This window comes from Ruditapes philippinarum, unplaced genomic scaffold (genome assembly GCF_026571515.1).
Source record: "Ruditapes philippinarum isolate M1 unplaced genomic scaffold, ASM2657151v2 ctg14_1_1_1_1, whole genome shotgun sequence".
Taxonomy (NCBI): Eukaryota; Metazoa; Mollusca; class Bivalvia; order Venerida; family Veneridae; genus Ruditapes; species Ruditapes philippinarum.
Genome location: NW_026851921.1, coordinates 113,690 through 138,770, shown reverse-complemented (window position 1 = coordinate 138,770; position 25,081 = coordinate 113,690). Strand labels below are relative to the sequence as shown.

The 25,081-nt window shown below is 34.5% G+C and overlaps 1 protein-coding gene across 1 annotated transcript; it reads left to right on the top strand.

The window, feature by feature from the left end:
* The first annotated feature begins 765 nt into the window (after positions 1 to 765).
* Positions 766 to 23,380, top strand: LOC132742691 (uncharacterized). Its single transcript, XM_060731160.1, has 6 exons — positions 766 to 931; positions 7,233 to 7,364; positions 7,949 to 8,080; positions 11,346 to 11,415; positions 15,567 to 15,701; positions 21,955 to 23,380. The coding sequence occupies exons 1-6, from the start codon at positions 779 to 781 to the stop codon at positions 22,149 to 22,151; spliced, it is 819 nt and encodes a 272-aa protein (XP_060587143.1). The 5' UTR covers positions 766 to 778; the 3' UTR covers positions 22,152 to 23,380.
* Positions 23,381 to 25,081: the final 1,701 nt, after the last annotated feature.

Below are 25,081 nucleotides of genomic sequence, written 5' to 3'. Positions count from 1 at the left end.
TGGTTAATTATGACCCATGATTAGCAGATTTTTTAGATTCATAGCATTTTTAAGTTTGACAGAAGTGATGTTTAAATGGTGACTAGAACACTTGACCAGTAAAAAGTATCTCAGAATCTACCTTTAGACATCGAGTTATTTTAAATCTCTGAAAATGTATAGCCTCTGCAGCGTCACAGGATCATGAGGTACGTTTGTCTTACAAAACCAAAATAGGCCTCATATACATGTATTTGTCTGATACATTATACTAAAATATTTAATAAGAGGTACCATAGGATTCCAGATGTCAAGTTAACATTATAAAAGAGAATCATCTTTGAGTTCATTTTGCAATTTAACAAAATAACTGGCAAAAAATGTGACAATATGACCCAGCAAATTTACTAGATGATGGTCTTAAGTGAGAAAAGTTGCATTATAATGGACCATATGTCTCCTTTTTTAATTAAAATTAATATCAGTTTTTACACTATTTTGTTGCAATAGTAAAAAAAATGCAGATCCATCCTTTTCTACAAGTGAGGGTCACACAATTCTTATGAGAGGTAATGCATGGGCCCTATTCCCGATGGAGTTTTGCATTTTACTTGTTTTCTAGAACAGGTAATGAGTCAAATTCTTGATGACTTTCACTGGCTTTTTGAGATTTTCACACACACAAAAAAGTCTCACATCACAGTTTGAATGTGGAGGATCATGAACCCCTAACCCTCCTTCACGGCTACCCGTGATGACAACGATGTGTATTATGTACGTATTTACTCCTTACCCAAAAATGAATTTCAGATCATGTAAATCTTGTGCTCATTTTTTCAATAAAATCAAATGTTTGACGCGATCTAAAACAGTCAAACACAAATATACAACGTTTTGTTTCAGTTCAGCAGTAGCTACGAAGTTGTCATGTGATGGAAGGCGTAAAATACAGGTAACTAAAGTGTGGTAGTTTTCGGATAGGAAATTTAGAAGAGTACGCTATTAATGATTAAACATGGTGTATTTGTAAGGTAAACAAATTTATCAGCCTAAGTCAACCCAAATAGAATTCTAAGTTCTAATTCCACTTACACTAAAAAAATAAAACCCCATATATAGTGATTATATTATAGTATTGTTATGGAAGGACTTAGAATTCTTCTACTTAGGAAATGTTTCTACATCAATACAATTTGTGACATCATGAGCTCGAACATTATCCTAAGTCAAAAATGTATATTTTCAAAGTTTTCCATTATTACAAACTATATATAAGCGTAAAAAATTTATATATGTCTATAATATATTTTAGTTAAAATATAGGTTTGGTAAGATGTGGGAAATTGATTTAAGAATTCATATTGTGATTATTAAATATTTACTACCTATCAAATACATATTTTGTGAACATTCAATGAGCCGTACCCCTTTGGGGAAATTTAGATAGAGTAACTATTAAATGATAAACACTGGTGTATTTTAAAGGTAAAGCAAATCTTAAGTCCAAGTCCATGAGGTCTAATGCCCAGGTTTTTAAATATCAGTTCAAGTTAAGTGAAGTGCACTTTTTATAGTTAGTCTAATATATCGGACGTTACAGACTTGACAGACATAAAATATAACAAGCCCAGAAGCAAAAATATCTCATAGTGATGTCATATTCATAGGACTACTTTTATAGTTAGTACTACAGACACTTTGGGTGTGGAGCTTAAAACGCCTTTAAAGTCCAAATAAAATTGTATATTTGTCAATCCCAGCACATGTACTGATCATACAGTATATATCAAAAAAACTTAATATAAGCCGTTTTGAAAAAAATTCATATTTCAATGTCTATAATAATATTATTATAGTGCTGGGATTGACAAATATACATTTTATTTGGATTTTAAAGGTGTTTTAAGCTCCCCACCCCAAGTGTCTGTGGTTAGTCCAACTCATTGTACTACATGTATCAGTTGAGATATTGTGTATGATAAATCTCAATATTTCCACTGCAAGACCAACCAATTTTACAATCTTATATTACATAGATGTCTGTCTTCGGACGACCATCATCTATTATTATTAAAAGCCCTCAAGCGCACAATTTGTTGGGCTAAGATATTGTGCTATTTTTTAAAAGTGAACAAGACACTTTGTAGGTAGATAGATCTCATTTGGTAGATATGCAGTGCAAAAGAACAATAATTCCGCCTTGCCTCTTTGGAGTTATTGCCTTCTTGATTTTAAACTTTGATTTTTGTCCGGGACATAACTCTTACACTACAAGAGGTATACTTTTCTGTGTCCAAAACCTATTCGGGGAGCATCACTCGGTTCAAATTCAAATAGGTTTTGACTTCATTATGTCATTAATTCCACCATTTAAGCATTAGTCAGCTGTCTTTTTACAAACTGTATTAATAATCACCCACTGATGGAATTAGGAGGGGGATATTGTTTTGGCGTTGTCGGTCTGTCCTTCCATTCGTCTTTTCTTCCATCCATCTATCCGTCCGTCCGAATTTCGTTTTCGCACTCGATCTATGCAACTACTGGCTGAAATTCAACAAAACTTCAATATCAAAAGCAGATGCCATATCATCGCCTTGTTCTGGTCAGACCCATTAACTCAGAGTTATGGCCCTTGATTAGTTATGCAGTATGCATATAAAGCAATAATCGTTTCTATGCTACTCCTCTGCAACTTCTGGCCTTGTTTCGGTCAGACCCTTGAACACAGAGTTATGGACCTTGATTTGTTATGCAGTATGCATATAGAGCAATAATCATTTCCGCGCTATTTCTCTGCAACTGCTGGCTGGAATTCAATGAAACTTTATGGAAACCATCAATACCAAGAGAAGATGCGCATATTATAGCCTTGTTCTGGCCAGACCCTTCAATACTGTTATGGCCATTGATTAGTTATGCAGTATACATACAGAGCAATAATCGCTTTCCTGCTATTTCTCTGCAACTACTGGCTGGAATTACATGAAACTTTATGGGAACCATCAAAACCAAAAGGAAATGCGCATATCATTGCCTTGTTCGGGTCAGACCCTTTAACTTAGAGAAATTGCCCTTGATTTGTTATGCATTATGCATATGATAGAGCAATAATCATTTCCGCACTATTTCTCTGCAACTACTGGCTGGAGTTTAACAAAACTTTATTGGAACCATCAACACCATGAGGAGATGTGCTTATCTCTGCCTTGTTCCGGACAGACCCTTAAACATAGAGTTATGGCCCTTGATTCATTATGCAGTATTCATATAGAGCAATAATCGTTTCTGCGCTATTTTTCTGCAAGAACTGGCTGGAATTCAAAGAAACTTAATTGGAACAACCAATACCAAGGGGTGATGCTCATATCATTGCCTTGTTCCGGTCAGACCCATCAAGAAAGAGTTATGGCCCTTGATTAGTTATGCAGTATGCATATAGCGTAATAATTGTTATCTGCACCATTTCTCTGCAACTACTGGCTGGAATTCAATGAAATTTAATGGGAACAATCAATACTAAGAGGAGATGCGCATATTATAGCCTTGTTTCAATCAGATCCTTTAAGACAGGGTTATGGCTCTTGATTAGTTATGCAGTATGCATATAGAGCAATAATTGTTTCAGCCCTATTTCTCTGCAACTTCTGGACGGTATTGAACGAAACTTTATGGGAACCATCAATACCAAGAGGAGATGTGCATGTTGTTGCCTTGTTCAAAGACAGAGTTATTGGCCTTGATTAGTTATGCAGTAGGCATATAGACAATAATCATTTCCGCACTATTTCTCTGCAACTACTGGCTGGAATTTAACAAAACTTTATTGGAAACATCAATACCAAGAGGAGATGTGCTTATCTCAACCTTGTTCCGGTCAGACCCTTCAACATAGAGTTATGGCCCTTGATTCATTATGCAGTTATCATATAGAGCAATAATCGTTTCTGCGCTATTTTTCTGCAAGAACTGGCTGGAATTCAAAGAAACTTAATTGGAACAACCAATACCAATGGGAGATGCTCATATCATTGCCTTGTTCCGGTCAGACCCATCAAGAAAGAGTTATGGCCCTTGATTAGTTATGCAGTATGCATATAGCGTAATAATCGTTATCTGCACCATTTCTCTGCAACTACTGGCTGGAATTCAATGAAATTTAATGGGAACAATCAATACTAAGAGGAGATGCGCATATTATAGCCTTGTTTCAATCAGATCCTTTAAGACAGGGGTTATGGCTCTTGATTAGTTATGCAGTATGCATATAGAGCAATAATTGTTTCAGCCCTATTTCTCTGCAACTTCTGGACGGTATTGAACGAAACTTTATGGGAACCATCAATACCAAGAGGAGATGTGCATGTTGTTGCCTTGTTCAAAGACAGAGTTATTGGCCTTGATTAGTTATGCAGTAGGCATATAGACAATAATCATTTCCGCACTATTTCTCTGCAACTACTGGCTGGAATTTATCAAAACTTTATTGGAAACATCAATACCAAGAGGAGATGTGCTTATCTCAACCTTGTTCCGGTCAGACCCTTCAACATAGAGTTATGGCCCTTGATTCATTATGCAGTTATCATATAGAGCAATAATCGTTTCTGCGCTATTTTTCTGCAAGAACTGGCTGGAATTCAAAGAAACTTAATTGGAACAACCAATACCAATGGGAGATGCTCATATCATTGCCTTGTTCCGGTCAGACCCATCAAGACAGAGTTATACCCTTGATTAGTTATGCAGTATGCATATAGAGCAATATTGCTATTTCTTCTCAACTGCTGGATTGATTTCAACAAGACTGTATAGAAACCATCAATGTGAAAAGGAAATTTGCATGCCATGATAAATTTATGTAAATAAAGGCTTATATCTCCAGTTGTTGTGTTTGTTATAACCAGTGCTCGGCGGGGGATACAAATTCAACAGATTTGCTTGTATATGAATGCAGTAATGAATTATTTTTTTCAGTCTTTGATAGAATACATTCAATGATTTAAATGTATAATAATTATTTTTCAAATATGTATAAATAATACTTATTCTGAAGTATTTAAAATGGGGTAAATTTGGTAAAGTGTCAATATGTCCGTGGCTGAAGTGGCTTAAAACTTTTATAGTTTGTCACTCCCAGTTGCTGCTACCACAGCTATATTTTGTTATCTATTTAGTCTATGCTCCTATACATTGCTCCTTTCATTTAATATTGTCTTATTATACCCCGCACAAAAAAGTTGTCAAAAAGTATAACCCCCGTATACTGGAATCAGATCCGTCGGGCGTCCGTCGGTTTTTTCTTGTCCTCCCAATAACTTAGGATTCCTTTGACCCACAGTCTTCATATTTGGCATGGAGGTTAGTGATGATTAGTAGATGACCCCTATTGATTTTAAGGTCACCAAGTCAAAGGTCAAGGTCACAGGGGCATTGACTTCAAAAAGCTTGTACGCCCAATAACTTAAGATTCCTTTGACCCACAGTCTTCATATTTGGCATGGAGGTTAGTCATAATTAATAGATGACCCTTATTGACTTTGAGGTCACCAGGTCAAAGGTCAAGTTCACAGGGGCCTTGACTTCAAAAAGTTTGTCCGCCCAATAACTTAAGATTCCTTTGACCCACAGTCTTCATATTTGGGAAGAGTAGATGACCCCTATTGATTTGAGGTCACCAGGTCAAAGGTCAAGGTCACAGGGGACTTGATTTCATAAAGCTTGTCCGCCCAATAACTTAAGATTCCTTTGACCCACAGTCTTTATATGTGGCATGGAGGTTAGTCATGATGAGTCGATGACCCCTATTGATTTTGAGGTCACTGGGTCAAAGGTCAAGGTCACAGGGGCCTTGACTTCAAAAAGCTTGTCCGCCCAATAACTTAAGATTCCTTTGACCCACAGTCTTCATATTTGGCATGGAGGTTAGTCATGATGAGTAGAATACCCCTATTGATTTTGAGGTCACCAGGTCAAAGGTCACAGGGACCTTGACTATAAAAGCTTGTCCGCCCAATAACTTAAGATTCCTTTGACCCACAGTCTTCATATTTGGCATGGAGGTTAGTCATGATGAGTAGATGACCCCTATTGATTTTGAGGTCACCAGGTCAAGGTCACAGGGGTTTTGACTTCAAAAAGCTTGTACGCCCAATAACTTAAGATTCCTTTGACCCACAGTCTTCATATTTGGCATGGAGGTTAGTCATAATGAGTAGATGACCCCTATTGATTTTGAGGTCACCAGGTCAAGGTCACAGGGGTTTTGACTTCAAAAAGCTTGTACGCCCAATAACTTAAGATTCCTTTGACCCACAGTCTTCATATTTGGCATGGAGGTTAGTCATGATGAGTAGATGACCCCTATTGATTTTGAGCACACCAGGTCAAAGGTCAAGGTCACAGGGGCCTTGACTTCAAAAAGCTTGTCCGCCTAATAACTTAAGATTCCTTTGACCCATAGTCTTCATATTTGGCATGGAGGTTAGTCATGATTAGTAGGTGACCCCTATTGATTTTAGGGTCACTGGGTTAAAGGTTAAGGTCACATGGACTTTGACTTCAAAAAGTTTGTCCGTTTATTAACTTAAGAACTTTTGACCCACAGTCTTCATATTTGGCATGGAGGTTGATGATGACCATAAGGAAACCCCTATTGATTTTGAGGTCACTGGGTCAAAGGTCAAGGTCACAGGGACCTTGACTAAAAAAATTCTTTTCCCCTCAATTGCTTAAGAATGCCTGTCTGCAGTGTATTGATCTTGACATTTTCACATTTGAAGCATGTAGAATACATAACTTAGCAATGCACTGGCTTCGTAACCTCAGATTTGGCAGGGAAGTTGTCCTGACAAAGTGGTATGCGGGGGTATGCCATGACAGTGGCAGTTCTAGTTTGTGCAAACAAATTTGGAACTAAATATTATAACATCTGAAATTTTGACTGCAAGCGGGGGCATCCGTGGCGTGACGACACATTTCTAGTTAGTATCTAACTATTATACAAATTCTTTTGTACAACAAGATATTAAATAAGAGAAAAAATTATCAGACAGCCTACATTAAACATTGAAGAAAAATGCCTTTTTAGCTCATTCAAGCTTTTTTACTCCACTTCTATAGGACTGGGCCCCTTTCCATCTAAGCAAAAAAAACAACAGTAACCCTTTTCAGCTCAGCATTAACACGGTGCCTATACCACATGACTTATTGATATTCATGTGTAGTATAGTGATAAATATTTGTTTATATTGCAGGAGCCCGATGCATCTAAGCTAACAAGAGAATATCTTATACATTCATCGAGTATATCGACTGCAGAAAATGCTGTTACACTTCTCACACAAACTGCTCTGGCTCTACAACATGCAGATTCAGAATATAAGGAGGTACATTTGTATTTGCTCATTATTGAATTTTCCCTGCTAAATTTGAATGAGGATTTTCTCAGCCTTGAATTTGAGATGTTGTGTCGTAACCTTCCCCTAAGGATGTCTCATCAGCTTACAGTATTTGATTGTTGACACTGGGTACCGACTTTTAGTGGTGACACATGCAGAGTTAGTTCCCTTTGATGAATAATGCCATTTAAAGGAGAAGAATTTCATAAGACAATTTGTATTTCATTCTAATCCTGTCTTTGTAAGAATATTTGAAATGCTTTGTGTATATTGTAAATTGTAACATGTATATTTATTCTGAGAAATAAAATCTGTTTTAACTACTGGTAATGCAGTTTGTAACAAAATACAGTTATTTTCTGGACAGTGTTTCTAGCTTAATTACCTATGTAAGTAGTTAATATTAATGTAGAAACTAATGTGTTTTAAGAAATATGCTAAAATTCAACATATCCAGTATTGGCATTTTATAACTAATTTGAATATTGTCTGAATAATATTAAATGATATTAAACAACAAAAAGAATTACTGAACTTGCTTCAGGTTAATATTTATCTTATATTGTTTTTAGGCTTTGTTGGCATTAGTATTTCTGCTTGAACTTAAGCTCACCATTCTTGGCAATTCCCAAGAAGAAGCTAGATTATGGGATCTTGTTCTTGAAGGACGAAGTCTTGTTGCCAGTAGTAAGAAGAAAAGAGATGTAAGTTAGTGGTAAATGTAGAATTATATGTACTTTACTGTATGTATATTACATATAAAAATGATCCAGGCGGTGGCTCTTGTCTAGAACTGCTGTAGTTTTTGACAACAGCAAAGAAAATCTTCTTGTAAATGATGTGCAGATATTTTCTATTATTTCTGTGAGAGTTACGTAGTTACTGGATTCCTAGCAGTTTCCGGCCCTAGCAGCTTTCCGGCCTCTAGTAGTTTTCCGGCCCATTATAATTTTCGTCCAGTACGGTCTATTTTTACCAGTACGGCATCTATGTTACTTCATTAAATCAGAGGGACATTTGTTTTCTATGCAACACAGCAGTTAAAGTAATACAGCGATTTATGTGTTTTGAAGATGTGTCTGTTGTTTAAAGTTACCTTAGAGAACATGCCACATTTAGAAATCAGCACCACCTGGGGAATTCTAGTTTGAATGGCCATGTGCAATAACCACTGCGGGTATACCGTACCCTGGAAATTGCTCGATATTATGAGGACTTTCATTACATTTCGCGACTTTGAATGGGGAACAAAGGTAAGTTCAGCGACGATATTTAGTCATTTTGAATTTGTTTGATATAAATTTTATAGAAAAACAAATACTTTGATGATTTTCTAGTCAAATGTTGAGACATTATAAGCTTTGAAATGTAATTAGGAGGTAAATTCGTTTCTTTGCTCGCATAATAAATAAGCTTGGATCAGACAAATTCAATGTTTTTGTGCATATATACTACCTTAAAAGAAAAACTACAATCAAATGAAATGTGATAACGATGATAAATATTATGTTGTAAATGTTCAATTAAAAAAAGAATTTCAGATGACAGCGCATTTAGAGAATAAATTCACATGTGTCTGTGTACCGATTTTTGCTTTGGAGTTGCTGGCCGGCATCACAATTATTTCTTTTTAGTGTAACTAGCATTGGTTATTAATTTCAATTAAATGCAAGGAGTAAACACATAGAATTTACTACATTCTTAAATATTTCTTATTGTGTATACTTATTGACACTATATGTGCAAAATATGCAGAGTTGGAAACATCTACTAATAATCCATAGGGAGTGAGATTTTCATTCCTGCTCTGTTGGTTTCATTAAACGAAATGGATTTCTATATCTCCTGTAAATACTTAAAGTCTGTGTGTCCCTAACAGACAACATTTTTTTTAATTCTCTGATATATTTCATATACACATTTATCTTGCTTTACTGGTGAAAATAGTGATAAATATTTCGAAGACTATAGGGAGCTGTTTAGTCACAAGTTAGTTGGCCTCTTTGTCTACAACCTTGGTTCAGGTTTTGCCTGAAAGAATTATTCTAAGAAGTTACTATTGCTATTTCTTTTAAGGGGACCTACAATGGCAAGAACAATTATTTGATTTTTTTTTCGTGTAATTCCTATTTTCTAAATTAAATATTCTTGTATAGATTTTGAAGGCCCTTTTCAACATCATTTCATAGTTTTAGTGTCAAATGTTCTACACTCATTTGTCACCACAAGGTACACTGTAGCCTCGAAATATCTCTCTCCGTTATAACTCTAATCTCAGTATAGCGCTCATAGACCTTGGCGCTCCCCCCCCCCCCCCCCCAAAAAAAAATACATGTAGATCTAGATTTATAGAGTGCCATGTATGTTATAACGCTTGTTCAATTTGACTGTCAAGTACAATAAGCAATTGTAATTAGGACATTTATGAGAGCCAAAGGTATGATTGTAATTAGGACATTTATGAGAGCCAAAGGTGTGATTGTAATTAGGACATTTATGAGAGCCAAAGGTGTGATTGTAATTAGGACATTTATGAGAGCCAAAGGTGTGAAAAACATGCAAAAAATTGCTTGATTCAAAACTTTTTTATTTTGGTAATAAAATCATTTCTAAAGTATTGCGGTCAATAATTTCTAGTGAGCAGCCGATCGTTTAGGGGTAGTTTTTACAAATACCTGGTTTACTTTCATGTCTTTTAGAACTACAAAAAGTACTTCTAGATAATTAAAACCTGTTAAGTTAAATGAAATAGCCATAAGTTTTAAAATTTTGTCGTTGAACTTATCTTGGTTCCCCGTTCAGAGTCGCGAAATAAGATGAAAGTCCTCATTATATTGAGCAACATCCGGGGTACGGTATACCGCAGTGATAGTGACCCCATTCCAGGTAAATCAATACTTCTGAACAATATATTTGCAGATGACGTTGAAAAGGTTGGGTAGTTCTATATCATTGATAAAATCATCTTAACATTTCTTATTGGATCTGAATTATATTCAAAATAAAAAAGGGCTGTAAAACTGCTATGAAATTTTGAATAAACATGAGAAAAGGTGTTACATTCAGGCCTATATTCCAATTAAAAAGTAAAGTAAAACAAACATTGAAAACATGGTTATGCTAGACAGGTACCTAACTTTAATTCGTCAAAGTTTTGTACTCATCCCTAGACAGATTTTTATTTAATTTGTTAAAAAATGTGATTTGGGGCTGGAGACTGGTAAACATGGTAAATTGACTTAACCCATTACTTCATGAGCATTTTGTGAAAAATGGCTGTTTTCATTGAAAAGTCTCCCGTTACAAGTTCAAATTGCTATGATACTATAAAAACTGCTTCAACACTAATCAAACTTGGCACAAATGTTGACTGGACCATTGCCCTTGCAACAACATGCTCAGGCTTAAATTTTCTGTTACCATGGCAACGAGGGGACATCTCAAAATTGCCAAAAATCACTATTTTGCGTTGATTTTTTTCATCAAAATTGATTTCAAAGTGCTGCAACTTCTCAATGGATTGAGATAGAGTCAAATGCTTTTCAGCGTTGGTTACACATTACCTTATGATCAATCTGGGGTCATTTACAGCCTCTCACAAGTCCAAAATTTTCTTGGCGATGAGGGGGACTCCGCCCCCCTTCAAACCCCCCCAAACAGAAGGGGGCACATCCCCCTTCTGGCAACCCCCTGATGTATCTTTTGGTTGGGGGGCCGCGCCGAAAAAGAGCTCACTTTTTTTAACAACATTTCTCAAACAAAAACAAGTGTTTGGGGCCTAAATAAGGCATTTTTTCATCATTTGAGACAACAAAAAAAGGGGGGGGGGGGTGAAAAAGGCGTTAAAAGGCGTGTATATGAAGTAATGGGTTAAATGTATACATTTTATATAAACTAAAGAAATGGTTTCATAATGTTTGTATCATATTGATGGATGAAGCTATTACAATGTATGTACATATATTTCAGGATTTAGAGATGTTGTTTAGCAGGTGTCAAGCACTAGTAAATAATGCAGCAGAAATTTCATACATGACAGGTGAGTTTTATATTACATTGGAATGAATTCTTAATTATTTTCTTTTTATATGCCCAAAGACATGTGACTTCTGGACGTTATTATGGTAAAAAATCTGCCAGTAAACAATAGCTTTCCGTATGATTATTTTTGAAGGATATCAATGGTTGTGTTTATATTTGGCATTTAAGTATGTTATATTGAACCATTTTTGGTCCGTACTCTCAATGCCTGAAAGGGCAGATGGACGCTTATTAAACTTAGGACACACATTATTTTTAAACACAGGTGAAGTTTAATTTTAGCTGAAATCAAGGTAATCACCATAGACTTATATGAAGACATGACCATAGATTATATGAACATGTGACCATAGAACATATGAACAAATGACCATAGATTTTATAAACATGTGACCATAGACTATATAAACTTGTGACCATAGACCATATAAAAATGACCATAGACTATATGAACCTGTTACCATAGACTATATGAACACATGACCAGACTATTTGAACACGAAACCATAGACTATATGAACACATGAACATAGACTATTTTAACACGTAACCATAGACTAATGAACACATGGCTAAAGACTATATGAATATGGGACCATAGAAGACATGTGTAATCATAGACTATATGAACACGTGGCCATAGACTATATGAACACATGACATCATGACATATAGTAGTAACTCATTCCAGAAATGGCAAACTTATATTCAAACATTGCTTTTTTGTTGTATTTTTTGTTCCAAATCCCTGAACTGTAGATAAACAATATCTCCGAGTGTTGTTTTATGTTGGTAGGAGCTGACATTATTGGTAATAGTGTTGTTTTATGTTGGTAGGAGCTGACATTATTGGTCATAGTGTTGTTTTATGTCGGTAGGAGCAGACATTATTGGTAATAGTGTTGTTTTATGTTGGTAGGAGCTGACATTATTGGTCATAGTATTGTTTTATGTTGGTAGGAGCTGAAACCATTGGTAATAGTGTTGTTTTATGTCGGTAGGAGCTGACATTATTGGTAATAGTGCTGTTTTATGTTGGTAGGAGCTGACAATTTCGGTCTTAGTGTTGTTTTATGTTGGTAGGAGCTGACATTATTGGTATTAGTGTTGTTTTATGTCTGTAGGAGCTGACATTATTGGTCATAGTGTTGTTTTATATTGGTAGGAGCTGACATTATTGGTCATAGTGTTGTTTTATGTTGGTAGGAGCTGACATTATTGGTAATAGTGTTGTTTTATGTCAGTAGGAGATGACATTATTGGTAATAGTGCTGTTTTATGTTGTACAAGCTTACATTATTGGTCATAGTGTTGTTTTATGTCAGTAGGAGCTGACATAATTGGTCATAGTGTTGTTTTATGTTGGTAGGAGCTGACATTATTGGTAATAGTGCTGTTTTATGTTGGTAGGAGCTGACATTATTGGTAATAGTGCTGTTTTATGTCGGTAGGAGCTGACATTATTGGTAATAGTGCTGTTTATGTCATAGGAGCTTACATTATTATACCCCCAAAAACGAAGTTTGGGGGGGTATATAGGAGTCACCCGGTGGTCGGTCGGGCGGTCGGTCGGTCCAGACGTCCGTTGCATTTTCCTTGTCCGGAGCATAACTTGAAAACTAATGGTTGGAATTCAATATAACTACATACAATGGTCAAGCACATTGAGAGGAAGTGCAGTGCATAAGAACCATAACTCTATCTTGACTAATTACAGAGTTATTGCCCTTTGTTACTTTTCCTTGTCCGGGGCATAACTTGAAAACTACTGGTTGGAATTCAAAACAACTTCATACAATTGTCAAACACAATAAGGGGAAGTGCAGTGCACAAGAACCATAACTCTATCTAAAGTAATTACAGAGTTATTGCCCTTTGTTGCTTTTCCATTTGCTTTTTTTTTTTGTCCGTTGCATTTTCCTTGTCCGGAGCATAACTTGAAGACTAATGTTGGAATTCAATATAACTACATACAATGGTCAAGCACATTGAGAGGAAGTGCAGGGCGTAAGAAACATAACTCTATCTTGACTAATTACAGAGTTATTGCCCTTTGTTACTTTTCCTTGTCCGTGGCATAACTTGAAAACTACTGGTTGGAATTCAAAACAACTTCATACAATTGTCAAACACAATAAGGGGAAGTGCAGTGCACAAGAACCATAACTCTATCTAAAGTAATTACAGAGTTATTGCCCTTTGTTGCTTTTCCATTGCCTTCTTTTTTTTGTCCGGACCATAACTTGAAGACTAATGGTTGGAATTCAATATAACTACATACAATGGTCAAGCACATTGAGAGGAAGTGCAGTGCATAAGAACCATAACTCTATCTAAAGTAATTACAGAGTTATTGCCCTTTATTACTTTTCCATTGCTTTCTTTTGTCCGGACCATAACTTGAAGACTAATTGTTGCAATTCATTATAACTTCATACAATGGTCCAGCACATTGAGAGGAAGTGCAGTGCACAAGAACCATAACTCCATTTTGACTTATTACAGAGTTACTGCCCTTTGTTTCTTTTCCTTGTCCAGAGCATGACTTTAAAACTACTGGTTGGAATTCAAAACAACTTCATACAATGGCCAAGCACAATAAGGGGAAGTGCAGTGCACAAGAACCATAACTCCATCTTGACTAATTACAGAGTTATTGCCCTTTGTTACTTTTCCTTGTCCAGAGCATAACTTGAAAACTACTGTTTGGAATTCAGTACAACTTCATACAGTTGTCAAGGACATTAAAAGGAAGTGCAGTGCACAAGAGCCATAACTCCATTTTGACAAAATACAGAGTTACTGCCCTTTGATACTTTTCCTTGTCCGGAGCATAACTTAAAACGTACTGGTTGGAATTCAAAACAACTTCATACAATGGTCAAGCACAATAAGAGGAAGTGCAGTGCACAAGAACTATAACTCTATCTTCAGTATTTATAGAGTTATTGCCCTTTGTTCTTTTTCTTTGTCTTTCTGGACTTATTACAGAGTAATTCAATTAAACTTCATCAATGGCCAACCACATTGAAAGGAAATGCAACATACATGAACCACAATTATCTTTAATTGCCCACAACCATAACTCTATGTTTCAATTCTATTACAAGGTATTCTGTTACTAGTAACATCCTCATTTCCGAAGCAGACTTGTGGGGGTATTAATCACATTTAGTGATAGTTCTAGTTGGTATTAGTGTTGTTTTATGTCAGTAGGAGCTGACACTATTGGTAATTGTGTTGTTTTATGTTGGTAGGAGCTGACATTATCGGTAATAGTGCTGTTCTATGTCGGTAGGAGCTGACATTATTGGTAATAGTGCTGTTTTATGTCGTAGGAGCTGACATTATTGGTAATAGTGCTGTTTTATGTCGTAGGAGCTGACATTATTGGTAATAGTGTTGTTTTATGTTGGTAGGAGCTGACATTATTGGTAATAGTGTATTTTATGTTGGTAGGAGCTGACATTATTGGTAATAGTGTTGTTTTATGTTGGTAGGAGCTGACATTATTGGTAATAGTGTTGTTTTATGTTGGTAGGAGCTTACATTATTGGTAATAGTGTTGTTTATGTTGGTAGGAGCTGACATTCTTGGTAATAGTGTTGTTTATGTTGGTAGGAGCTGACATTATTGGTGATAGTGTTGTTTTATGTTGGTAGGAGCTGACATTATTGGAAATAGTGTTGTTTTATGTTGGTAGGAGCTGACATTGGTAATAGTGTTGTTTTATGTTGGTAGGAGCTGACATTATTGGTCATAGTGTTGTTTTATGTTGGTAGGAGCTGACATTATTGGTCATAGTGCTGTTTTATGTTGGTAGGAGCTGACATTATTGGTCATAGTGCTGTTTTATGTTGGTAGGAGCTGACATTATTGGTCATAGTGCTGTTTTATGTCGGTAGGAGCTGACATTATTGGTCATAGTGTTGTTTTATGTTGGTAGGAGCTGACATTATTGGTCATAGTGTTGTTTTATATTGGTAGGAGCTGATATTATTGGTAATAGTGTTGTTTATGTCGGTAGGAGCTGACATTATTGGTAATAGTGCTGTTTTATGTCGTAGGAGCTTACATTATTGGTAATAGTGTTGTATTATATTGGTAGGAGCTGACATTATTGGTAATAGTGTTGTTTTATGTCGGTAGGAGCTGACATTATTGGTAATAGTGTTGGAGACAGATTAAACAAGCTAGAGATGGTGATAACAGAAGAGAGATTGAAAAGTGAGCAGGCAGAGAAAAGGCTACAAGAAACAGAAATAAAATCTATAAATGCTGAAGGTAATTTTGGTTGATATTTCACGCTTTCCGGTGTTTTACTGTAATATATCAGATGATTATATTCTGATAAACCACTAGTGAAATTTTTATACGCCCGTTTGAAAAACAGGACGTATTATGGGAACGCCCCTGGCGGGCGGGCGGCGTCCAATTTTGTCCGGAGCATATCTCCTACATGTATGGAGGGATTTTAATGAAACTTCATAGAAATGTTCACCACTATGAGAAGCAGTGTCGCGCACATGAACCAGGTCTCTAGGTCAAAGGTCAAGGTCACAGAGCTCATTGAAAAATGCTTGTCCGGAGCAAAACTTCCACTTGTATAGAGGGATTGCAATATTACTTGGCACAAATGTTCACCATTGTGAGGCGGAGTGTCGCGCGCAAGATTCAGGTCCTTGCGGCCAAGGTCAAGGTCACACATAGAGGTCAAAGTTCTGATAAAAATATGAAGATGTGTATATGGACCATTTAGTCATCATTTATTGAGGGATTGTAACACAAATGGTCATTATCAAGACTATGGCTGTGATACATATAATTTAGGTCAATATATACAAGGTCAAGGTCACTAAAGATGATGAAATATCCAGATTTTGTCCGGAGCATATCTCCTACACGCATGGAGGGATTTTAATGAAATTTCATAGAAATGTTCACCATTATGAGAAGCCATGTCACACATATGAACTAGGTCTCTAGGTCAAAGGTCAAGGTCACACTTAGAGCTCATTGAAAAACGCTTGTCCGGAGCAAAACTTCCACATGCATAGAGGGATTTCAATATAACTTGGCACAAATGTTCACCATTGTGAGGCGGAGTGTCGCGCACAAAATGCAGGTCCCTGCAGCCAAGGTCAAGGTCACACATAGAGGTCAAAGTTTAGATAAAAATATGAAAATGTGTATAGGGACGATTTAATCATCATTTATTGAGGGATTGTAACACAAATGGTAACTATCATGACTACGGCTGTGACACATGTACTTTAGGTCAAGGTCAAGGTCACTAAAGATGGTGAAATATCCAGATTTTGTCTGGAGCATATTTCCTACATGTATGGAAGAATTTTTATAATACTTTATGGAAATGTTCACCACCATGATATGTATTGCTCCAGGTCTCCAGGTCAAAGGTCAAGGTCACACTTAGAGCTCATTGAAAAATGCTTGTCCGGAGCAAAACTTCTACATTCATAGGGGGATTTCAATATAACTTGGCACAAATGTTCACCATTGTGAGGCGGAGTGTCGCGCACAAAATTCAGGTCCCTGCAGCCAAGGTCAAGGTCACACATAGAGGTCAAAGTTTAGATAAAAATATGAAAATGTGTATAGGGACGATTTAATCATCATTTATTGAGGGATTGTAACACAAATGGTAACTATCATGACTACGGCTGTGACACATGTACTTTAGGTCAAGGTCAAGGTCACTAAAGATGGTGAAATATCCAGATTTTGTCTGGAGCATATTTCCTACATGTATGGAAGAATTTTTATAATACTTTATGGAAATGTTCACCACCATGATATGTATTGCTCCAGGTCTCCAGGTCAAAGGTCAAGGTCACACTTAGAGCTCATTGAAAAATGCTTGTCCGGAGCAAAACTTCTACATTCATAGGGGGATTTCAATATAACTTGGCACAAATGTTCACCATTGTGAGGCGGAGTGTCGCGCACAAAATTCAGGTCCCTGCAGCCAAGGTCAAGGTCACACATAGAGGTCAAAGTTTAGATAAAAATATGAAAATGTGTATAGGGACGATTTAATCATCATTTATTGAGGGATTGTAACACAAATGGTAACTATCGTGACTACGGCTGTGACACATGTACTTTAGGTCAAGGTCAAGGTCACTAAAGATGGTGAAATATCCAGATTTTGTCTGGAGCATATTTCCTACATGTATGGAAGAATTTTTATAATACTTTATGGAAATGTTCACCACCATGATATGTATTGCTCCAGGTCTCCAGGTCAAAGGTCAAGGTCACACTTAGAGCTCATTGAAAAATGCTTGTCCGGAGCAAAACTTCTACATTCATAGGGGGATTTCAATATAACTTGGCACAAATGTTCACCATTGTGAGGCTGAGTGTCGCACGCAAAATTCAGATCCCTGCGACCAAAGTCAAGGTCACACATAGAGGTCAAAGTTCAGATAAAAATTTGAAGATGTGTATAGGGACCATTTAGTCATCATTTATTGATGGATTGTAGCACAAATGGTAACTATCATGACTACAGGTGTGACACATTTAATTTAGGTTAATATTTGCAAGGTCAAGGTCACTGGAGATGATTAAATATCCAGATGTTGTCCGGAGCATATTTTCTACATGCATGGAGGAATTTTAATGTTACTTTATAGAATTGTTCACCACCATGAGACGTAGTGCCCTGCACATGAACCAAGTCTCTAGGTCAAAGGTGAAGGTCACACTTAGAGCTCATAGAAAAACGCTTGTCTGGAGCAAAACTTCTACATGCATAGAGGGATTTCAATATAATTTGGCACAAATGTTCATCATTGTGAGGCTGAGTGCCGTGCATAAAATTCAGGTCCCTGCGACCAAGGTCAAGGTCACACATCCTGTGCATATCTTCCCTACTGATTTGTTTTAAGGTTCATTTAACAACACAGTACCAAGAATAAAAACTTGCTTGCTAGATAACACTTATCCATAATGCCCCCATCTCCATCTAAAGCTTTCGTAAACGGGCGTATTTTGTGACTATGGCACCCTTGTTAAAATAAAATTTTCACTGTAGCTGGACTTTATCTGAATGCGGATGAGAAGAATATCATAACTAAGTGGAATAACAGGCAAAAATAAATGCTGTCATACCTAAATATTGCTCTTGTTTTTGGAAAAGGAAGTCAATGTCATCATACATCATGTTAAAAATGTAACAAAATTAGAGAAATTAACAGAACTGTTATTCAAAATTGATGATGTGATGTCATGAGGCACATTATGCAAAACAAATAATTTTTTTACTTCTTTAGAAAGGTCAAACATGAATTGTATAATGTTTAATCAATGGTTTTAGAGAATGTTAGATGCTTGTTACCTGAAGAAAAAAGCGGTAATGTAAAATCATGTGTCATTGAAGTAGCAAAATATAAACAAAGTAATATTTGACTTCCATACAAAATAGTAATGTCTCTATAACTGTGCATATTTTCAAAAAGTCACAGATGAAAAAGTTGGTCGAGGTTATTGGCTAATGAGTAACTTTTTGAATGTTATCAATATACACTAAAAAGAAATAAGCTTTGAAGAAATATGAATAAAAGCATTTTTAAGGCATAACAGGCCTTTAAGCTTTTTATGCCCCCGGGTATATAGTAATTGAACCGTCCGTCCGTCCGTCCGTCCGTCCGTACGAGGTTAACCTAGAACGGCAAGTTGGATTTTTCTTAAGATCTACCTGTACCAATGTCTTCTTAGTTTACACACTTACTAATCAATACAAAGTACATGATCTGGTCAAGTTTCATAACTATGGCTTCCATATTTACCAAGTTATTGCCCTTTTCAGCACTTAAAAAATGAATAATGGTTAACCTTAAAAGGCAAGTTGGAAATATCTTAAGTTCTATCTATACTAATGGCTTCATAATTTCCACACTTACTTATCAATACAAAGTACATGATATTGCCAAGTTATATAACCGTGTCATCCATATTTCCCAGTTATTGCCCTTTTTTCACTTTGAAAATAGGGCCTTGTCTGGTTAACCTATTCCGGCAAGTTGGATTTATCGTAAATTTCTCTTAATTGCTTAATTTATTTTATGATATCTTGCATATTTGGTAGGTGGAAACCTTTAATGGTCCTCTAATTTTTGTGGAGTAAGTGGTCTCTAGGGTCAAGGTCACTAGTTTAGAAAATAAATTTAAACATTTTTGCTCATACAGCCTTTATTTTTTGGTTGATGTCTTTCATGTTTAATACAAACATGCCAAGGGAGGTCCTCCTTCTTTGGGTATAGTAAGGGGTCATTTAGGTCAAGGTCAATGTCACCAATGTCAATGTCACCAATGTTAAAAATAGATTTTTACAGGTGTATTAACCATATTCTATAGACAGATGTCATTTATAATTGATAGGAACATAAAATTTGATGGAGTTAGTGGTCAGTTAGGTCAAGGTCACCAGTGCTAAAAATAGATATTTACACTTTTGCTCATACAACCTATATTTATTGACAGATATATTTCATATTTGGTAGGAAGATAACTTGCATGGTATTCATCCTTTTGATTGGGGTAGGGATCAGTGGGTCAAGGTCACTTGTGCTAAAAATAGATTTTACACTTTTGCCCATACAGGCTTTATTTATTGACAGGTGTATTTCATATTTGATAGGAAGATAACTTGCATGATATTCTTCCTTTTGATTGAGTTAGGGATCAGTGTGTCAAGGTCACTAGTGCTAAAAATAGATTTTTACACTTTTGCCCATACAGCCTTTATTTATTGACAGATATATTTCATATTTGGTAGGAAGATAACTTGCATGTTATTCTTACTTTGGATGGAGATAGGGGTCAGTTGGGTCAAGGTCACAAGTGCTAAAAAATAGATTTTTACACTTTTGCCCATACAGCCTTTATTTATTGACAGATTTATTTCAGATTTGGTTGGAAGATAACTTGCATGGTATTCTTCCTTTGGATGGAGTAGGGGTCAGTTTGGTCAAGCTCATCAATGCTCAAAATAGATTTTAACATTTTTGCCCATACAGCCTTTATTTATTGACAGGTGTATTTCATATTTGGTAGGCAGATAACTTGCATGATATTCTATAGGTGTCAGTGGGTCAAGGTCAAGGGTGCCAAGTATAGATTTCTTACATTTATATATATTTGATAAAGTTGACACTTCACAAGTCATAGCAATGACTTGGCAACTTATGTATTTCACAATTACAAAATGCCATGACTCTGTCAAGCTATATAACTTGTGTTTACAATTTTTTGGCAATGTTTCTGTCCATAACTAAGTGAATGGGTAAACATTTTTTGAAATATTGCTACTGACAAGAATCAGAGCCGGGGGCATTTGTGTTTAACAAACACGTTCTTGTTTGATAATTGAATGGCTGTTTTCATTAAACTTTGTTTAATTGAATGAAAGTTTTCATTAATCTTTGTTCATAATTGAATGGAAGTTTTCATTAAACTTTGTTGATAATTGGTTGAAAGTTTTCATTAATCTTTGTTGATAATTGAATGGAAGTTTTCATTAAATTTTGTTGATAATTGGTTGAAAGTTTTCATTAAACTTTGTTGATAATTGAATGGAAGTTTTCATTAAACTTTGTTGATAACTGAATGAAAGTTTTTTGTTGATAATTGGTTGAAAATTTTCATTACTCTTTGTTGATAATTGAATGGAAGTTTTCATTAAACTTTGTTGATAATTGGTTGTAAGTTTTCATTAAACTTTGTTGATATCTGAATGAAAGTTTTCATTAATCTTTGTTGATAATTGAATGGAAGTTTTCATTAAACTTTGTTGATAATTGGTTGAAAGTTTTCATTAAACTTTGTTGATAAGTGAATGAAAGTTTTCATTAAACTTTGTTGATAATTGGTTGAAAGTTTTCATTAAACTTTGTTGATAATTGGTTGAAAATTTTCATTACTCTTTGTTGATAATTGAATGAAAGTTTTCATTAAACTTTGTTGATAATTGAATGAAAGTTTTCATTAAACTTTGTTGATAATTGAATGAAAGTTTTCATTAAACTTTGTTGATAATTGGTTGAAAGTTTTCATTAAACTTTGTTGATAATTGAATGAAAGTTTTCATTAATCTTTGTTGATAATTGGTTGAAAGTTTTCATTAAACTTTGTTGATAATTGAATGAAAGTTTTCATTAAACTTTGTTGATAATTGAATGAAAGTTTTCATTAAACTTTGTTGATAATTGAATGAAAGTTTTCATTAATCTTTGTTGATAATTGAATGAAAGTTTTCATTAAACTTTGTTGATAATTGAATGAAAGTTTTCATTAAACTTTGTTGATAATTTAATGAAAGTTTTCTTTAAACTTTGTTGATAATTTAATGAAAGTTTTTATTGGTTTAAACAATATTTATTTCTTCATCATTATTTACAGACAATATTACAATATATAAATTTCATTCAGGATTGAGTAGAAAGCTTGGAGCTTATATGAAACTCTCTCCTGGTAAGTTTTTATTAAACTATATATTAACATTTTTTAGGAAAGTATGCAGAAGAACATGCAGATGAACTTGAGATAGAACGACAAAAAGTGGTACAGATTTTAACAGCTAGTAATTCTGAAGAAGAGTTAAAAGGACAGGAAACAGAAGGCAGAGAAAGTAGGGAACCAGACATTACTGATATATTAGACAATGCTAGTGACAATTTAACAGATAATGCTGCTGAAGAAATATAATAATACATGATGGAAATTTTATGGAGATACTAAGATCTGAGGTGAAAAATGTTTTGAGCTTAAGCATAGGATGCTGGCAGTGTTGGATATTTAGAACAAGTGTACAAGATTGGAACAAGTATACAATATAAGAACTAGTGTACAAGATTAGAAAAAGTGTATAAACTTAGAACAAGTATACAAAATAAGAACAAGTATATAAGATTTGAACAAGTGTACAAGATTATACAAAAGAAGAAGTATACACTATAAGAACAAATATACAAGATAAGAACAAGTGTACAAAATTAGAACAAGTATACAAAAGAAGAAGTATATAAGATTAGAACAATTATACAAGATAAGAACAAGTATGCAAGATTAGAACAAGTGTTCAATATTAGAACAAATATACAAGACAGCTGCATTATAAAATATTTGAGTCACTACACGCTTCAGTGATTTTGGTTGAGAAATTGTTATTGTTCCTTTTTGAGAGCCAACTCGTTAAACCGTTCTATAGTATAACTTGCATGAAGCTCTACCAAAGTTGTTCAAAGAATTAAATTCCATTAAATGCCATGGCAACGGAAAGATTTTTTTACAAAAAATCTTAAAAATCTTGTAAAAAAACGAAAGAGCTAGAGCTTAGATATTTGGCATGAAACATCTTCTAATGGATGTCTACCAAGTTTGTTCAAATAAATACCCTAGGGTCAAAATTGACCCCGCTCCAGGGGTCATTGATTTTCCTTAAATGTATATAGTAAAAACTAAAAAAAAATCTTTTTGTGACAATCCAAAAGCGCTACAGCTTAGATATTTGGAAAAATGAAACACCTTCTCCAAGTTTGTTCAAATAAAAGTCCTAGGGTCAAAACTGGCCCGCCCCAGGGGTTTATTGATTTTCATTAGATATACATGTAATTAGTAAAAACTTAAAAAAATATTCTTTTGAAAATCCAAAAGAGTAAGAGCTTGGATATTTTGCATGAAACATGTTCTAGTGTATATCTTTCATAACCCCTAGGGTCAAAATTGGTATATTAATATGTATTCTATGATGTCATAATAGTTACATATATATTCCTATGATTTTATTGCAGTTACATTTACATATGTATTCCATGATGTCCTTATAGTTACATATGTATTCTATGATATCATTATAGTTACATATGTATTCTATGATGTCCTTATAGTTACATATGTATTCTATGATGTCCTTATAGTTACATATGTATTCTATGATGTCAGTATAGTTACATATGTATTCTATGATGTCCTTATAGTTACATATGTATTCTATGATGTCAGTATAGTTACATATGTATTCTATGATGTCCTTATAGTTACATATGTATTCTATGATGATAGTCATATGTATTCTATGTCTAGATGTCATAGTTACATATGTATTCTATGATGTCAGTATAGTTACATATGTATTCTATGATGTCCTTATAGTTACATATGTATTCTATGATGTCAGTATATGTTACATATGTATTCTATGATGTCAGTATAGTTACATATGTATTCTATGATGTCCTTATAGTTACATATGTATTCTATGATGTCAGTATAGTTACATATGTATTCTATGATGTCCTTATAGTTACATATGTATTCTATGATGTCCTTATAGTTACATATGTATTCTATGATGTCCTTATAGTTACATATGTATTCTATGATGTCAGTATAGTTACATATGTATTCTATGATGTCAGTATAGTTACATATGTATTCTATGATGTCCTTATAGTTACATATGTATTCTATGATGTCAGTATAGTTACATATGTATTCTATGATATCATTATAGTTACATATGTATTCTATGATGTCAGTATAGTTACATATGTATTCTATGATGTCAGTATAGTTACATATGTATTCTATGATGTCATTATAGTTACAGATTTATTCCATGATGTCATTATAATTACATATGTATTCCATGATGTCATTATAGGTACATATATATTCTATGATGTCCTTATAGTTACATATGTATTCTATGATGTCCTTATAGTTACATATGTATTCTATGATGTCAGTATAGTTACATATGTATTCTATGATGTCAGTATAGTTACATATGTATTCTATGATGTCCTTATAGTTACATATGTATTCTATGATGTCAGTATAGTTACATATGTATTCTATGATGTCCTTATAGTTACATATGTATTCTATGATGTCATTATAGTTACAGATGTATTCCATGATGTCCTTATAGTTACATATGTATTCTATGATGTCCTTATAGTTACAGATTTATTCCATGATGTCATTATAATTACATATGTATTCCATGATGTCATTATAGGTACATATATATTCTATGATATCATTGTAGTCACATTTGTATGAGATCATTTAGAAAAATATCATTAAAAAAATTTAATACTTCAATGAAATCATTACAGAAATTGTTTTGATCTTTCATTTTAAATTGTCAAGATTTCAAGATACCTTAACTTTTATAGAAATCAGATGAAATATCACTGAGCAATACAATGAAATTTATCACTAAACGAGATGTCTTCCATTTTATTAAAATCATTTTATAAGGTGAGCATCAGCCATGTTTTATATTCATTGTATTTAATATTATCATTATTAAGAACTGCTGACCAGTGTATCTCACTATTTTTAATTATTGAATGATATTAATAAAAGAAACAAACTAAGTGTTTTTGTTATTTGATCAGGTTGACCCATGAGCACACTTGGACATGTGCTGAATTTTAAGAAAGTTTAGACTTGTGCATGTTGGCTTGTTTAAAGTAGTCAAGTGGGTGAAGGTTGCTGACTTTAAATCACTTGCCCCTAACCAGTATCAGAGGGAATTCAAGCCACACTATAACATCTCTCATATAATGAAGCTTTCCAGCAAGCCTAAAGGTATTCAGTCTGCATGTGACAAATAATGCATGGAG

Coding starts and splice junctions, on each gene's coding strand:
- LOC132742691 (XM_060731160.1), top strand. CDS start 779: ATGAATTTCAGATCATGTAAATCTTGTGCTCATTTTTTCAATAAAATC. Junction 7,365..7,948: donor CAGATTCAGAATATAAGGAG/GTACATTTGTAT, acceptor TATTGTTTTTAG/GCTTTGTTGGCATTAGTATT. Junction 15,702..21,954: donor AAAATCTATAAATGCTGAAG/GTAATTTTGGTT, acceptor AACATTTTTTAG/GAAAGTATGCAGAAGAACAT.